At 49.0% G+C, this 19,172-nt stretch overlaps 1 protein-coding gene across 1 annotated transcript in view; it reads left to right on the top strand.

Annotated features, from left to right (window-relative positions):
• Positions 1 to 16,137, top strand: part of LOC148136482 (LIM homeobox transcription factor 1-alpha-like) — a 393,292-nt gene extending 377,155 nt beyond the window's left edge. The window contains exons 7-8 of the mRNA XM_087983350.1: positions 15,248 to 15,441; positions 15,895 to 16,137. Coding sequence (XP_087839476.1) covers positions 15,248 to 15,441; positions 15,895 to 16,137 — 437 coding nt within the window. The remainder of the gene's footprint in view (positions 1 to 15,247; positions 15,442 to 15,894) is intronic.
• Positions 16,138 to 19,172: the final 3,035 nt, after the last annotated feature.

Raw genomic sequence — 19,172 nt, 5'->3', positions numbered from 1 at the left:
GCAGATTTCATGTCGTTGCTACTCACTGTGTAAAAACAAAGTCTCTCCTCCCATCCTCCCCATGTCTTCATTCTGAAATCTTAAATACATCTCTCAAATAGGTTTCACAACTGCTTGCTTTTCAAAAAATGCTCAAATGAAGTAAAAAGCATTTATTTATTTTAATATTTAAAACAGAGTAATGTGGATGTTTGGAAATTTGAAATAAAAAGCAGAAGGTGCTGATAATGCCCAGCAGGTCAGGCAGCACTTCTTTCAAATACTTATGTGCTTTTTCTCTTACATTTGCTCCCAGCAGTCTCCTGGAGATTAACGGATGATTCTAAACAAAGCCTAGCAATGCTACTTTCCTCTTATTCTCTGAGCCATCCCTCTCTCTCTCTGATAGCTTGCCAATGATTAGTCAATTGTAACATACAGCCTAAGAAGAACATCCAAGTTGTTTCTGGGACAAGAAATTTTAAACCATCCTCAAACTCAAATTAGACGTTTAGACTTCTATTTAAATCAAACACACTGGAAACACTCGAGATGTATCAGCTATGTTTTAATTTAGATTAGATTACTTACAGTGTGGAAACAAGCCCTTCGGCCCAACAAGTCCACACTGACCCTCTGAAGAGCAACCCACCCAGATCCATTCCCCTTCACCTAACACTACGGGCAATTTAGCATGGCCAATTCACCTGACCTGCACATCTTTGGACTGTGCAAGGAAACCGGAGCACCCGGAGGAAACCCACGCAGACACGGGGAGAATGTGCAAACTCCACACAGTCAGTCGCCTGAGGCAGGAATTGAACCCGGGTCTCTGGTGCTGTGAGACAGCAGTGCTAACCACTGTGCCACCGTACCGCCCAATGTTCTATCTTGCGTATGTCTATCACTGGTGAAAATCGCTGATGACCAGATTGTCCCTGGAACAGCAGAGACTGGATGCTGCAGAATCGCTGTGGAATTGCCCAGAAACCTCCGAATCTGATGGACAATTCCTCTGTGTCTGAAAGTCTCTGAAAGATCTCCATAATGGTAGAGAATTCAGAGAGCTCTACTTCTGTTAAGTTGACAGTTACAAAGTAAACATTAGACAGTTAAAAACTTGGGATAAGTCCTGCATAACCTTTAAGCTGCCCTTCCAAATTTATCTCACGTAAACCCAATGCTTAAGGCCATTGGACCACTACTCCAACCTCCAATGCATTGAAAGTCAAGACTCCATTAACACCCCCCCCCCACCCACCATGTTGCCAGTCACTCCTCACCCACCAGCCCCGTCACACCCACACACACACCACCCACCCTTAGTATCATTTACCTGGCACACTAACCCCTCAATAACCTGATTGCACTTACCCCTTCCACAGTGGATGTCAATATGACTGGCTGTGTTCCTGGACATTGACATCTCAGATCATGGCAGCAGACTCTCTACAAAAGGGGGATGTGGCTTGTTTTCCCACAATTATTCTGCACCATGGATTTCATGCCACTCTTTCCACAGGAACCAGGATTGGAATTCCCAGCTGGAATGTAGAGCTCAGTCCCGTCAGTGTTATAAATCCAACCCCTCCTCACAAGTCAAAGGGAGCAGCTCCAGAACTCATTGCGGGCAGGAGATGTTCATTGCATTTCTTTAAGGAACAGTGATGGGAGAAATAGGTGGAAAAGCAGTCACCCAATTAAACACCTAAACAGCTAACAATTACCAAGTGTAGCTAACCAGGGTCAGTGTAACAGCAACAAAGGGACGCGAACCTTCTGCCTCAGAGATAGGGACAGTCCCACCTTTTTTGCTGTTACACTGACCCTGGTCGGCAAAATGGTTGAGTTGGCAGAGGTTCCTCCAAAATAGAAGACGAGACCTGGGTTGTTGCCTCCTCCTGTTCTTTAGTGATGTCTGTGCCCAGGTTCCCTTAGAGACGGTGCCCGCACTGGCATCCTCAAAGCATTTAGACACCTGGGTTCATCATCTCCCCTCCAACTCTATTCTGATTTAGACCCCACCTTATTTGTTCCCCTTTCCGATTTTTATTAGATTTACATCACTCCAGGTGGGCTGTCTTTGTAATGTGCTTTTCCAGCACCATTCCAATCTTGACTCTGACCTCCAGCATCGGCAGTCCTCACTTTTGCCCTGTCTCTGTAAGGGGTTAATTGGATGACTACTTAGTTTAGTGGTGAGTTTTATTTTTGTTAAAAGAGCTGGGTTCTTCCCCATTGGCTCCTGGGCTGGGTTAGAAGGGCAAGGTGGAAACTGCTGTTGGTGCTAAACTACAAATTTACATTAAACCCACTGTCAAATTCGAAAAGTCTCTCATTGCTCAGTTCAATAAATGAATATCGATCTGTCAAACAGAGATTAATGTGGATAGAAATGAGCAGAGTGCAACCCAACTGAGTTTGCATGCCTCAGAATAACTAGGACTATGTTCCCAACACACCACTGTGTCTCAAACAGAATTTCTATAAACGAAATCATTGAACTCTGTATGTAGGAGAAAGTGAGGTCTGCAGATGCTGGAGATCAGAGATGGAAATGTGTTGCTGGAAAAGCGCAGCAGGTCAGGCAGCATCCTGAAGAAGGGCTAATGCCCGAAACGTCGATTCTCCTGTTCCCTAGATGCTGCCTGACCTGCTGCGCTTTTCCAGCAACACATTTCTAACTCTGTATGTATCCAGGGAGAAAGAAGCCAAAAATAACAACATAAGAACCAGAAGCAGGAGTAGACTGCCTGACCCATTGAGCCCACTCCGCCATTCAATAAGCTCATGGCTGATCATTTCATGCCCTCAGCTCCACCTACCCGCCCTCTCACCATATTCCTTAATTCTTTCACTGTTCAAAAATGTTTGCCTTAAAAATGTTCAATGAGGTCGCCTGAACTGCTTCACTGGGCAGGGAATTCCCCAGATTCACAACCCTCTGGGTGAAGAAATTCCTCCTCAACTCAGTCCGAAACGAAGCACTTTTGTAAGGTTTCTAGCTTAACTCTTAATGTGAGGACCCTGATACCTGAACACTTCGAGTCAGCTGGTCAATGAATCCTGAAAAAGCATTAATTTGGTTACACCAAGGTTGATAGTTTTTCAAAGGAAGCAGCATTCCTGACTGTAACTCGTAACTAAGGATTACTGAAGACCCTGAAAGCTAAAGGTACACCTTGTACCACAGTCCAACACTACACAATCTAATGGACATCCTGCAGGATATTTCCACTGAATGTGGGTCTAACGTGAAGCCCCAACTGTGAGACATAGCAGCCCCTTTTCTGAACTTGACCCATGATTGTCTAGAAACACTTGGAAGGCACGGTATTCCCATTGCTGTGCTAACTATATTTAATTATTTATGTTGGTAACAGTATTGATTGTAAAATAGCATTATTAACTGATTAAGATTTCCAACATGCAACAAAACAAAAGACTGGAGTTTTGTAAAAGATTTCTTCATCACCCTTGGGACCTTCAGAAGATATTCACTGTGAGTGATGAGATGGAAATGTGTGGAATTAATGGGACAGTAATGAAAACGGGTGTGGGAATTGGGTCTGTAACAGGAAGCAACTACTGAGGAAGTGCGTGGATGGATATTTTTCAGATGGGGAGTATGTTTATTATGGCCTTTGTGGATTAATATAAACAACTTGGACTGAGGTGAAGTGAGCCACAATGCGAAGTTGCAGACAATACAAAACATGGCAAAGATAGTGGTGAGGAGAGTAATGGCCGACACTGACTGAATGGTGATGAGGCTGATAGGCTTCCCTGCTAGTCATTAAAAAAACCAATAGCATTATTAGAGAGTCTATGGAACTGTCTTCCTAAGAAGGTGGTCAAGGCAGAGTCCTTGGATGTTCTAAAGGCAGAAGTAGACAGATAACTGGATGAGAGACGATTTGGATATACCAGGCGTAATAGAAGGTTCTTGTGTAACGGTAAGGTCATTACCTCTGAGCTAGGAGAGCCAGGTTCACATCCCACCTTCTCCAGCGGTGTCACATCTCTGTAAGAATACTTAGAAAACATCTGTACACTTAAAGTCATAGAGATGTACAGCATGGAAACAGACCCTTTGGTCCAGCCCATCTATGCCGACCAGATATCCTAACCTCATCTTGTCTTATTTGGCCCATATCCCTCTAAAACCTTCATATTCATGTCCCCATCCAGATGCATTTTACATGTTGTAATTGCACCAGCCTCCACCACTTCCTCTGGCAATGGGGTCAAAAGTTATTGGGAGTAGGCATTAGAGGTTGCAATCTGATCAACATTAAGAGGCAGGACAGGTTCGAGGGACTGAATGGCCCACTCCTGTTCCTGTAATAATATGACACAGCTTTAGCAGGCATTGTCAGGATTTCAAAAGGTGGGGGTGAGCAGAGAGCCCTTGAGACCCATTTACACAAAACCTGAAAGCTTGGTTTGATCCGTCCTCACTGATTTGTTGGTCAGCATTCAAGATTCAGGTTATAGAGTCATACAGTGCGAATACTGACCCCTTGGTCATTCGCGCAGACCAAGTTTCTAAATCTAGGTTATGAGGTTTGAGTCTTGGGAGGATCCATCATGCAGTGCCGAGAAACTGCTCCCTTCGCCTGTAGCCTCTGCACACAGACTCTGCTGCATCTCCAATGCCTTACCAATGAGTGACCACCGTTGCCTGGTTCTCAAAACTCTTCCGACACATGCACTATTACACATAGCACTGACCTCCGAAATGAAGCTCTACAGCACAACGTGTTCCATTCTCTCTACTCAAAGTCTCCACAGCATGCTGATGTCAGTGTTACAGGTGGTTAATAAAGAACCTGGGTGTAAAAATCAAGGAAAAAGTATAAACACCAGGTTAGGGCACAGATTTTGTCAAAGGGCCTCAGGACTCTGGAGCCATCTTGCGATGATATCGCTTAGTTGCACATCTTTGAGTATAAACAGTACAGAGTGGGTGAAGTTGGGACTCTGGAAGAAGACTGAACATACCAGAACTAGAGGGAAAATCTTGAGAGACACGGACATGAAGAAAATAGTTTATTCCTTACCAAGTGTCATTATAGCACGATGGGATAAAATCACTTCTTAAAAAATAACGGTAATAGAGTCATATAATATGAAAACAGACCCTTTGGTCCAACTCATTCATGCAGACCAAGTTTCTAACTCTAAACTAGTCCCATTTGCCTGCATTTGACCCTTTCCTATCCAATATACCTGTCCATACTGCTTGGAATTGAACGCACTACCTATGCTGGAGCTCCATTTTGAGGTATGCAAGACAAATATGTGTCATTTGTAAGTTTTGTTGGGAAATCCCTGTGAAAAGACAGAACCTGGTGGATCTCCGATTACCAAGTCAAGTAATATTTAATAATAATTTACAATCAATAATGTTGTTTTGAAGTTTAAGCTGGAAATCAGTTGTTGGCCTTGCCTTCCTTGCCCAATCTGTAAAGAGCCCAAATACTTGGCATGATACCAAACCACACAGTGAAAGATTAGTCACACCCCTCATCGTTTAGAAAGCCCTCAGCAAAAGAACAGAATGGTTTATGTGGTGTAGGGTGTCACAGGAAGTGACATCACATTGCAGGAAGTGGCATCAAATCACATGTCTTTGAGTGGAAGGATTTACTCCATGATGGTTGGGTAAAGATACATACATAGTTCAACAAACACCTCTGGTTACCCAGCACACCCCTGGCAATTAACCAGAATGTTATGAGGGAAGAGGCACTTCAGTCGTGTGCAATGTTTGGGAACGTCAGGACTCTACCCCTCAATTGGAACAGGGGGGCTTCAGCAGCAATGTTAGAAGTGTTCAAGACAAGTGTGATAGTGTGCAGATAGAGAGACCACATTCCCTCTGGTGGGTGAACCAACAAGCAGACTTCGTACTGTTAATGTAAGATCTGGGGGAAAGTTGTTGAGATTGCACAGAGTACACAAAAACAGAATGAGGCCGTTCAGCCCAACCAGTCCATGCTAACATTTACAATGCACTTGAGCTTCCTCTCAACCTTCCCCAGCTAATACTACCAATGTTTGAATTTGATTCATTATTGTCATTTATACCTGAAAAATTTTGTTTCTCATGCAGTACCATTACAAGGTGCATTAGGCAATAGAACAGAGTGAGCAATATAATGTTACAGCTGCAGAGAAGGTGCACAGACAGCAAGATCAGCATTAACGGTCTATGCAAGGAAGAAGCTGTTGGAATCTGTTGGTACGTGTGTTTAAACCATTCCTGCCTGCATCCCATGTATGGTTACCTAGCTTCTCCTTCAATAACATCGATATGAACACTTCAACAACTCCCTCAGTACAGTCAACATGAAGCTGATTCCATGAATAATTTCAGACGGGAGTTGCCTGAGGATGAGTAGTTGATGATTTTATGGTCAAACAGTGATGGGATGTAACTGCTCTGTTAAAGGGCTAGCTCACTCACAACAGCCTGAATGGCCTTTTCCCACACTGGAGATTCTTACAATGATTAAAACCAAAGAGTTGCCTTTGTGCCTGTAAATGTGAAGGTAACTCTCTGGGGAACTGTAGATCACACTGATTACCAATTGCACAGTACACTGCCTGAAAGCTTTCATCACAATGTCCTCCTGTGTCTGAGCACTCCCCCTTGCTAATACACCCTCTCTAGCCTCACTGTCCAGGGGCAAGAAGACACTCTGTAAGGCCAGTGAGTGAAGGTTGACTGTCCGGTATTGAATGGTCCCATGTATAGTGCAGGAAGAAGGTGAGAAAGAAAAAGACAGTTGGTTTTTGTTAACCATTCCCCAGGACTTCCCTCAATCTGCTTCTTTTACTCATGCCGTACAGATTCATCTTGAATTGCTGGGGGCTCCAGCCAGCCCAAGAGGGTTGGGAAGCCTAATGCTGCCATTTCTTTTGGTCTTTGCTCATGTGGTGTGGTCATCCCTGGCTATGCCAGCACCTCTAATTATCCAGGGAGCAGTTGAAACTCACTGACATTGCTGTGGCTCTGAAGGCACATGCATGCCAGACCAGGTAAGGCTGGCAGACGTCCTTCCTTAAAGGACATTGATGAACGAGATGGGTTTTTCTATGAATCGACAGTGGTTTAATGGTCACCATGAGGCTAACCTTATTGTGGCATAGTCTGTTTCCAGATCAGATTCCAGCATGTGCTGTAATTTACTCCTGACTGGAACTGGACACAGTGCCCGGTGTGAGGGGAACTGGACAGAGTGCCCAGTGTGACCAGAACTGGACACAGTGCCCAGTGTGAGGGGAACTGGAAATAGTGCCCAGTGTGAGAGGAACTGGACATGATGCCCAGCATGACTGAGACTGTGACCGAAACTGGAGGAGAACTGGACACAGTGAACACTGTGACTGGAACTGGACACAGTGCCCAATGTCACTGAAACTGGAACAAGTTCCCAGGGTGACTAGAATGGGATACAGTACCCAGGGTGAGAGGAACTGGACACAGTGCCCAGTGTGACAGGAACACAACATGGTGCCCAGTGCCACCAGAATCCAATGCACTGCCAACTGCAATCGAAACAGGACGCAGTGCCCAGTATGACCAGAAATGGACACAATGCTCAGTATGAGAGGAAGTGGACAGAGTGTCCAGTGTAACTGGAACTGGACATGGTGCCCACGGTGAGAGGAACTGGACACAGTTCCCATTGTGAGGGGAACTGGACACAGTGCCCATTGTGAGGGGAACTGGACACAGTCTCCAGTGTGACAGGAACTTGACATGGTGCCCAGTGTGACAGGAACTGGACATTGGTGCCCAGTGTGACTGGGACTGGACACGGTGCACAGTGCGCGAGGAAGTGGACACAGTGCCCAGTGTGAACGGAACTCGACACAGTACCCAATATGAGAGGAACCGGACATCGTGTCCAGGGTGAGGGAAACAGGACACAGTGCCCAGTGTGAGAGAAACAGGACACACTGCCCAGTGTGACCAAAACTGGACACAGTTTCTAGTGTGACTGGAACTGGAAACGGTGCACAGTGAGAGAGAAACCAGACAGAGTGCCCAGTGTGACCGGAAATGGACATAGTACAGAGTATGAGAGGAATTGGACGCGGTGCCCAGTGTCACTGAAACTAGACACAATACTCAGTGTTAGAGGAAATGGACACGGTGACCAGTATGAGAGGAACTGGACATAGAACATAGAACATAGATAGAACATAGAAGAATACAGCGCAGTACAGGCCCTTTGGGCCCTCGATGTTGCGCCGATCCAAGCCCACCTAACCTATACTAACCCACTATCCTCCATATACCTATCCAATGCCCGCTTAAATGCCCATAAAGAGGGAGAGTCCACCACTGCTACTGGCAGGGCATTCCATGAACTTACGACTCGCTGAGTGAAGAACCTACCCCTAACTTCAGTCCTATATCTACCCCCCCTTAATTTAAAGCTATGCCCCCTTGTAATACCCGACTCCATACGCGGGAAAAGGTTCACACTGTCAACCCTATCTAACCCCCTAATCATCTTGTACACCTCAATCAAGTCACCCCTAAACCTTCTTTTCTCTAATGAAAACAGCCCCAAGTGTCTCAGTCTTTCCTCATACGATCTTCCTTCCATACCAGGCAACATCCTGGTAAACCTCCTCTGCACCCGTTCCAGTGCCTCCACATCCTTCCTATAGTATGGCGACCAAAACTGCACACAATATTCCAGATGCGGCCGCACCAGAGTCTTATACAACTGCATCATGACCTCAGGACTCCGGAACTCAATTCCTCTACCAATAAAAGCCAGTACGCCATATGCCTTCCTCACCGCACTATTTACCTGGGTGGCAACTTTCAGAGATCTGTGTACATGGACACCAAGATCCCTCTGCTCATCCACACTACCAAGTATCCGACCATTAGCCCAGAACCCCATCTTTTTATTACCCTTACCAAAGTGAATCACCTCACACTTAGCTACATTGAATTCCATTTGCCACCTTTCTGCCCAGCTCTGCAGCTTCTCTATATCCTGCTGTAACCTGCCACATCCTTCCTCACTGTCAACAACTCCTCCGACTTTCGTATCATCCGCAAACTTGCTCACCCAACCTTCTAACCCCTCTTCCAGGTCATTTATAAAAATGACAAACAGCAATGGTCCCAAAACAGATCCTTGCGGAACACCGCTAGTGACGGCACTCCATGAAGAAACTTTGCCATCAACTACTACCCTCTGTCTTCTTCCATCCAGCCAATTCCTAATCCAAACCTCCAACTCACCCTCAATGCCATATCTCCGTATTTTCTGCAGTAGCCTACCATGGGGAACCTTATCAAACGCCTTACTAAAATCCATATATACCACATTTACCGCTTTCCCCTCATCAACCTCCTTCGTCACCTTTTCAAAGAATTCAATAAGGTTTGTGAGGCACGACCTGCCCTTCACAAAACCATGCTGACTATCCTTGATCACATTATTCCTATCCAGATGTGCATAAATCCTATCCCTTACAATTCTCTCTAAGACTTTGCCCACAACAGAAGTGAGACTCACCGGCCTATAGTTACTAGGGTTATCCCTACTCCCCTTTTTGAACAAGAGAACCACATTTGCTATCCTCCAGTCTTCTGGCACTACTCCTGTAGACAAAGAGGACATAAAAATCAAGGCCAATGGCTCTGCAATCTCCTCCCTTGCTTCCCAGAGAATCCTAGGATAAATGCCATCAGGCCCAGGGGACTTATCTATTTTCACCTTTTCCAGGATTTCCAACACCTCTTCTCTACATACCTCAAAGCCATCCATTCTACTTATTTGTGACTCAGTATTCACATCGACGACAATGCCCTGTTCCTGAGTAAATACTGAAGAAAAGTATTCATTCAGTGTCTCCCCAATCTCTTCCGCCTCCACACGCAACTTCCCACTACTATCCTTGACTGGACCTATTCCTACCCTAGTCATTCTTTTATTCCTAACATACCTATAGAAAGCCTTAGGGTTTTCCCTAATCCTACCGACTAAGGACCTTTCATGTCCCCTCCTTGCTGCTCTTAGCTCTCTCTTCAGGTCCTTCCTGGCTACCCTATAACTCTCAATCGCCCCAATTGAACCTTCACGTCTCATCTTGAGATAGGCCGCCCTCTTCCATTTAACAAGGGATTCCAATTCCTTATTAAACCACGGCTCCCTCGCACGACCCTTTCCTCCCTGCCTGACAGGTACATAATTATCAAGGACACTCAATAGTTGCTCCTTGAACAAGCTCCACATATCATTTACACTCTTGCCTTGGAGTCTACTTTTCCAAGCCACACATCCTAAGTCATGCCTCACCGCATCATAATTTCCCTGACCCCAGCTATAACTCTTGCCCTGTAGTACACACTTATCCCTCTCCATCACGAGAGTAAAAATCACCGAATTATGGTCACTATCCCCAAGGTGCTCACCTACCTCTAATTCTAACACCTGACATGGTGCCAAGTGTAACCAGAACTGGACACCGTGCGACAAAGTGGACACATACCCATTGTGACTGGAATGTGACATGGTGCCTAGTGTGATGGGAACTGGACACAATACCCAGGGTGACCGAAAATGGACATGGTGCCCAGTGTGACCAGAACTGAACACAGTGCCCAGTGTGAGATGAACTGGACATGGTAACCAGCATGATTGGGACGGGACTCACTGGCCAGTGTGACCAAAACTGGAGGGGATTGGATATAGTGACCACTGTGACTAGAACTGGACACAACACTCAGTGTGACCAGAACTGGACATGGTGCCCACTGTGACGGGAAAAGGACATAGTGCCCAGTGTCACTGAAACTGGACCCAGTTCCCCATGTGACTGGAACAGGACAGAGTACCTCGTGTGACTGGAACTCTACATGATGCCCAATATGACTGGAATCCGATGCGGTGCCAACTGTAATTGAAACAGGACACAGTGCCCAGTGTGACCAGAACTGGACAGAGTGCCCAGTGTGACCGGAACAGGACACAGTGCCCAGTGTGACCAGAACTGGACACAGTGCCCAGTGTGAGAGGAACTGGACACAGTGCCCAGTGTGACAGGAACACAACATGGTGCCCAGTGCCACCAGAATCCAATGCACTGCCAACTGTAATCGAAACAGGACGCAGTGCCCAGTATGACCAGAAATGGACACAATGCTCAGTATGAGAGGAACTGATCAGAGTGTCCAGTGTAACTGGAACTGGACATGGTGCCCACGGTGAGAGGAACTGGACATAGTTCCCACTGTGAGAGGAACTGGACACAGTGCCTAATGTGAGGGGAACTGGACACAGTGCCCATTGTGACAGGAACTGGGCACAGTGCCCATTGTGAGGGGAACTGGACACAGTGCCCATTGTGAGGGGAACTGGACACAGTCTCCAGTGTGACAGGAACTGGACATGGTGCCCAGTGTGATAGGAACTGGACATTGGTGCCCAGTGTGACTGGGACTGGACACGGTGCACAGTGCGCGAGGAAGTGGACACAGTGCCCAGTGTGAACGGAACTCGACAAAGTACCCAATATGAGAGGAATCGGACATCGTGTCCAGGGTGAGGGAAACAGGACACAGTGCCCAGTGTGAGAGAAACAGGACACACTGCCCAGTGTGATCAAAACTGGACACAGTTTCCAGTGTGACTGGAACTGGAAACGGTGCACAGTATGAGAGAAACCAGACAGAGTGCCCAGTGTGACCAGAAATGGATATAGTACAGAGTATGAGAGGAATTGGACGCGGTGCCCAGTGTCACTGAAACTGGACACAATACTCAGTGTTAGAGGAAATGGACACGGTGACCAGTATGAGAGGAACTGGACACGGTGCCAAGTGTAACCAGAACTGGACACCGTGCGACAAAGTGGACACATGCCCATTGTGACTGGAACGTGACATGGTGCCTAGTGTGATGGGAGCTGGACGCATTTCCCAGGGTGACCGAAAATGGACATGGTGCTCAGTGTGACCAGAACTGGACACAGTGCCCAGTGTGAGATGAATTGGACATGGTAACCAGCATGATTGGGACGGGACTCGCTGGCCAGTGTGACCAAAACTGGAGGGGATTGAATACAGTGACCACTGTGACTAGAACTGGACACAACACTCAGTGTGACCAGAACTGGACATGGTGCCCACTGTGATGGGAAAAGGACATAGTGCCCAATGTCACTGAAACTGGACCCAGTTCCCCATGTGACTGGAACAGGACAGAGTATCTAGTGTGACTGGAACTCTACATGGTGCCCAATATGACTGTAATCCGATGCGGTGCCAACTGTAATTGAAACAGGACACAGTGCCCAGTGTGACCAGAACTGGACAGAGTGCCCAGTGTGACCAGAACTGGACACAGTGCCCAGTGTGACCAGAACTGGACAGAGTGCCCAGTGTGAGAGAAACAGGACACAGTGCCCAGTGTGACCAGAACTGGACAGAGTGCCCAGTGTGACCGGAACTGGACACAGTACCCAGTGTGACCAGAACTGGACACAGTGTGAGAGAAACAGGACACAGTGCCCAGTGTGACCAGAACTGGACAGAGTGCCCAGTGTGAGAGGAATTGGACATATTGCCCAGTGTGACCAGAACTGGACACAGTGCCCAGTGTGACCAGAACTGGACAGAGTGCGCAGTGTGAGGGAAACAGGACACAGTGCCCAGTGTGACCAGAACTGGACAGAGTGCCCAGTGTGAGAGGAACTGGACATATTCCCCAGTGTGACCAGAACAGGACCCAGTGCCCAGTGTGACCGGAACTGGACACAGTGCCCAGTGTGACCAGAACAGGACCCAGTGCCCAGTGTGACCGGAACTGGACACAGTACCCAGTGTGACCATAACAGGACCCAGTGCCCAGTGTGACCGGAACTGGACACAGTGCCCAGTGTGAGAGGAACTGGATATGGTGGCCAGCATGACTGAGACTGGACTCGTTCCCAGTGTGACCAAACCTGGAGAGGAACTGGACACAGTGACCACTGTGACTGCCACTGAACACAGCACTCAGTGTGACCAGAAATAGACAGGGTGCCCAGTGTCACTAAAACTGGAGGAGAAAGTGAGGGCTGCAGATGCTGGAGATCAGAGCTGAAAATGTGTTGCTGCAAAAGCGCAGCAGGTCAGGCAGGATCCAAGGAACAGGAGAATCGACGTTTCTTCAGGAAAGAAGGGCTTATGCCCGAAACGTCGATTCTCACTAAAACTGGACCCAGTTCCCAGTATAATCTGAACTGAACACAGTGCCCAGTGTGACCGGAATTTGACAGAGTGCCCATTATGACTGGAACTGGACACAGTGCCCAGTGTGAGAGGAAGCAGACATCGTATCCAGTGTGAGAGGAAATGGGCATAGTGCCCAGTGTGAGCGGAAGTGGACAAGGTGCCCAGTCTGACCAGAACTGGACACAGTGCCCAGTGTAACTGGAAATGGGAACAGTGCACAGTGTGAGAGAAACCAGACACCATGCCCAGTGTGGCTGGAAATGGACATGGTGCAGAGTGTGAGAGGAATTGGATGCAGTGCCCAGTGTCACCTAAACTGGACACAGTGCCCAGTGTTAGAGGAACTGGACACGGTGACCAGTACAACAGGAACTGGACACGGTGCGCAGTTTGACCAGAACTGGACATTGTGCCGAGTGTGCGGGGAAGTGGTACACAGTGCCCAGTGTGACCGGAACTGGGCATGATGCCCAGTGTAATCAGAACTGAACACATGCCCAGTGTGACAAGAACTGGACACAATACTCAGTGTTCGAGGAAGTGGGCATGATGCCCAGTGTATTAAGAACTGAACACCGCGCCCAGTGTGACAAGAACTGGAGGCAGTGCTCAGTGTGACCATAACAGGACAAGGTGTGCAGTGTGAGGGGAACTGGACATGGTGCCCAGTGTGACCACAACTGGACACAGTGCCCAGTGTGACCAGAACTGGACAAAGTGCCCAGTGTGACCAGAACGGGACACAGTGCCCAGGATGACAGGAACTGGATACAGTGCCCAGTGTGAGAGGAACTGGACACAGTGCCCAGTGTGAGAGGAACTGGATACAGTGCCCAGTGCTACTGGAGCTTGACACGGTACCCAGTGTGAGAGGAACTAGACAGTGTGCCCAGTGTGAGGGGAACTGGACACGGTACCCAGTGTGACTGGAAATAGACACAGTGCCCAGTGTGATCGGAACTGAACACAATACTGAGTGTTCGAGGAACTGGGCATGATGCCCAGTGCACTCAGAACTGAACACAGTGCCCAGTGTGACAAGAACAGGACATGGTGTGCAGTGTGAGGGGAACTGGACACAATGCCCAGTGTGAGAGAAACAGGACACAGTGCCCAGTTTGACCAGAACAGGACATGGTGCGCAGTGTTAGGGGAACTGGACACAGTGCCCAGTGTGAGAGGAACAGGACATGGTGTGCAGTGTGAGAGGAACCGGACATGGTGCGCAGCATGGCCAGAACTAGACACAGAGACTAGAGTGAGAGGATCTGGACACAGTGCCCATTATGAGAGAAACTGGACACAGTGCCCAGTAGGAAAAGAACTGGACATGGTGCCCAATGTGACCGGAACTGGCCATGGTGCCCAGTGTGACAAGAACTGGACACAGTGCCCAGTGTGACCGGAACTGGACACGGTGCCCAGTGTGACCGGAACTGGACACAGTGCCCAATGTGAGGAGAACTGGACATAGTGTCCAGTGTGAGGGGAACTCAACACAGTGCCCAGTGTGACCGGAACTGGACACAGTGCCCAGTGTGAGGGGAACTGGACATGGTGCCCAGCATGACTGAGACTGTGACCGAAGCTGGAGGAGAACTGGACACAGTGAACACTGTGACTGGAACTGGACATGGTGCTCAATGTCACTGAAACTGGACCCAGTTCCCAGGTTGTCTGGAATTGGATACAGTGCCCAGGGTGACTGGAACTGGATACAGTGCCCAGTGTGAGAGGAACTGGACACAGTGCCCAGTGTGACCGGAACAGGACAGTGTCCAGTGTGACAAAATGTGACACAGTGATACCAGAATCCAATGCACTGCCAACTGTAATTGGAACAGGACGCAGTGTCCAGTGTGCCCAACGTGACTGGATTCCTATGCGGTGGCCAACTGTAATCAGAACTGGACACAGTGCCCAGTGTGACACGAACTGGACACAGTGTCCAGTGTGACATGAACACGGCAATGTGCCCAATGTGACTGGAACACGAAGTGGTGCCAACAGTGATCGGAACTGGACACCACGCCCAGTGTGACCGGAAATTGACACAATACTCAGTGTTAGAGGAACTGGGCACGATTTACACCATGACCACACTGGACATGGTGCCCATTGTGAAGGGAACTGGACACAGTGTCCAGTGTGACCAGAAGTGGACATGGTGCCCAGTGTCACTGGAACTGGACACAGTGCCCAATGTGAGGAGAACTGGACATAGTCTCCAGGGTGAGGGGAACTCAACACAGTGCCCAGTGTGACCAGAACTGGACACAGTGCCCAGTGTGACCAGAACTGGACAGAGTGCCCAGTGTGACCAGAACTGGACACAGTGCCCAGTGTGAGGGGAACTGGACATAGTGCCCAGTGTGAGAGGAACTGGACATGGTGCCAAGCATGACTGAGACTGTGACCAAAACTGGAGGAGAACTGGACACAGTGAAAACTGTGACGGGAACTGCACACAGTGCCCAATGTCACTGAAACTGGACCCAGTTCCCAGGTTGACTGGAATTGGATACAGTGCCCAGGATGACTGGAACTGGATACAGTGCCCAGTGTGACCAGAACAGGACAGTGTCCAGTGTGACAAAATGTGACACGGTGCCCAGTGATACCGGAATCCAATGCACTGCCAACTGTAATTGGAACAGGACGTAGTGTCCAGTGCGACCAGAGCTGGACATAATACTCAGTGTTGGAGGAACTGGACACAGTTTCCAGTGCGACCAGAACTGGACATGGTGCCCAGTGTGCGGGGAAGTGGACACAGTGCCCAGTATGAGAGGAACTGGACACAGTACCCAGGGCGAGAGGAACTGGACATCGTGCCCAGTGTGACAGGAACTGAACATAGTGCCCAGTGTGACCGGAACTGGACAGAGTGTCCAGCATGATTGGGACTAGACCCGCTGCCCAAAGTGACCGAAACTGGAGGGGAACTGGACACAGTGACCACTGTAACTCGGATTGGACACAACATTCAGTGTGACCAGAAATGGACATGGTGCCCACTGTGACTGGAAAAGGACATAGTGCCCGGTGTCACTAAAGTTGATCCCAGTTCCCAGTGTGACTGGAACTCTACATGGTGCCCAACGTGACTGGATTCCTATGCGGTGGCAACTGTAATCAGAACTGGACACAGTGCCCAGTGTGACACGAACTGGACACAGTGTCCAGTGTGACATGAACATGGCAATGTGCCCAATGTGACTGGAACACGAAGTGGTGCCAACAGTGATCGGAACTGGACACCACGCCGAGTGTGACCGGAAAATGACACAATACTCAGTGTTAGAGGAACTGGGCACGATTTACACCATGACCACACTGGACATATTGCCCATTGTGAAGGGAACTGGACACAGTGTCCAGTGTGACCAGAACTGGACACGGTGCCCAGTGTAACTGGAACTGGAAACAGTGCGCAGTGTGAGAGAAACCAGACACCATGCCCAGTGTGACCGGAAATGGACATGGTGCAGAGTGTGAGAGGAATTGGATGCAGTGCTCAGTGTCACTCAAACTGGACACAGTGCCCAGTGTTAGAGGAACTGGACACGGTGACCAGTACAATAGGAGCTGGACACAGTGTGCAGTTTGACCAGATCTGGACATGGTGCCCAGTGTTGCTGGAACTGGACGCAGTGCCCAGTGTGACCAGAACTGGACACAGCTTCCAGTGTGACCAGAACTGGACATGGTGCCCAGTGTGTGGGGAAGTGGACACAGTGCCCAGTGTTATTGGAACTCGACACAGTGCCCAGTGTGAGGGGAAGTGGACACGGCGCCCAGTGTGACTGGAAATATACACAGTGCCCAGTGTGACCAGAACTGGACACAGCTTCCAGCGTGACCAGAACTCGACATGGTGCCCAGTGTGAGGGGAACTGGACACAATGCACAGTGTGACCACAACTGGACGCAGTGCCAACTGTGACCGGAACTGGATACAGTGCCCAGTGTGACCAGAACTGGACACAGTGCCCAGTGTGACAGGAACTGGACATAGTGCCCAGTGTGACCAGAACAGGACCCAGTGCCCAGTGTGACCGGACCTGGACATAGTGCCCAATGTGAGAGGAACTGGACATAGTGCCCAATGTGAGAGGAACTGGATATGGTGTACAGCATGACTGAGACTGGACTCGCTCCCCAGTGTGACCAAACCTGGAGAGGAACTGGACACAGTGACCACTGTGACTGGAACTGAACACAGCACTCAGTGTGACCAGAAATAGAAAGGCTGCCCAGTGTCACTAAAACTGGAGCCAGTTCCCAGTATAATCTTAACTGAACACAGTGCCCAGTGTGACCAGAATTCGACACAGTGCCCATTATGACTGGAACCGGACACAGTGCCCAGTGTCAGCGGAAGTGGACACGGTGCCCAGTCTGACCAGAACTGGACGCGGTGCCCAGTGTAACTGGAAATGGGAACAGTGCACAGTGTGAGAGAAACCAGATACCATGCCCAGTGTGACCGGAAATGAACATGGTGCAGTGTGTGAGAGGAATTGGATGCAGTGCCCAGTATGACAAGAACTGGACACAGTGCCCAGTGTTGCTGGAACTGGACACAGTTTCCAGTGTGACCAGAATTGGACATGGTGCCCAGTGTGCAGAGAAGTGGACACAGTGCCCAGTGTGAGAGGAACTGGACATGGTGCCCAGCATGACTGAGACTGTGACCGAAACAGGAGGAGAACTGGACACAGTGCCCAATGTCACTGAAACTGGACCCAGTTCCCAGGTTGACTGGAACTGGATACAGTGCCCAGTGTGAGAGGAACTGGACACAGTACCCAGTGTGACCGGAACAGGACAGTGTCCAGTGTGACAAAATGTGACACAGTGCCCAGTGATACCGGAATCCAATGCACTGCCAACTGTAATTGGAACAGGACGCAGTGTACAGTGTGACCAGAGCTGGACACAATACTCAGTGTTGGAGGAACTGGACACAGTTTCCAGTGTGACCAGAACTGGACATGGTGCCCAGTGTGCCGGGAAGTGGACACAGTGCCTGTGTGAGAGGAACTGGACACAGTACCCAGGATGAGAGGAACTGGACATCGTGCCCAGTGTGACCGGAACTGGACAGAGTGCCCAGCATGATTGGGACCAGACTCGCTGCCCAAAGTGACCGAAACTGGAGGGGAACTGGACACAGTGACCACTGTAACTGGGAATGGACACAACACTCAGTGTGACCAGAAATGGACATGGTGCCCACTGTGACTGGAAAAGGACATAGTGCCCGGTGTCACTAAAGTTGGTCCCAGTTCCCAGTGTGACTGGAACTCTACATGGTGCCCAATGTGACTGGATTCCTATGCGGTGCCAACTGTAATCAGAACTGGACACAGTGCCCAGTGTGACACGAACTGGACACAGTGTCCAGTGTGACATGAACATGGCAATATGCCCAATGTGACTGGAACCCAAAGTGGTGCCAACTGTGATCGGAACTGGACACCACGCCCAGTGTGACCGGAAATTGACACAATACTCAGTGTTAGAGGAACTGGGCACGATTTACACCACGACCACACTGGACATGGTGCCCATTGTGAAGGGAACTGGACACGGTGACCAGTGTGACCAGAACTGGACACGGTGCCCAGTGTAACTGGAACTGGAAACAGTGCACAGTGTGAGAGAAACCAGACACCATGCCCAGTGTGACCGGAAATGGACATGGTGCAGAGTGTGAGAGGAATTGGATGCAGTGCCCAGTGTCACTCAAACTGAACACAGTGCCCAGTGTTAGAGGAACTGGACACGGTGACCAGTACAATAGGAGCTGGACACAGTGTGCAGTTTGACCAGATCTGGACATGGTGCCCAGTGTTGCTGGAACTGGACACAGTGCCCAGTGTGACCAGAACTGGACACAGCTTCCAGTGTGACCAGAACTGGACATGGT

This window comes from Chiloscyllium plagiosum, unplaced genomic scaffold (genome assembly GCF_037043375.1).
Source record: "Chiloscyllium plagiosum isolate Xiang-an unplaced genomic scaffold, Cpla_swu_hap1 HiC_scaffold_45, whole genome shotgun sequence".
NCBI classification, from domain to species: Eukaryota; Metazoa; Chordata; class Chondrichthyes; order Orectolobiformes; family Hemiscylliidae; genus Chiloscyllium; species Chiloscyllium plagiosum.
This window is presented reverse-complemented; position numbering and strand designations above follow the sequence as displayed.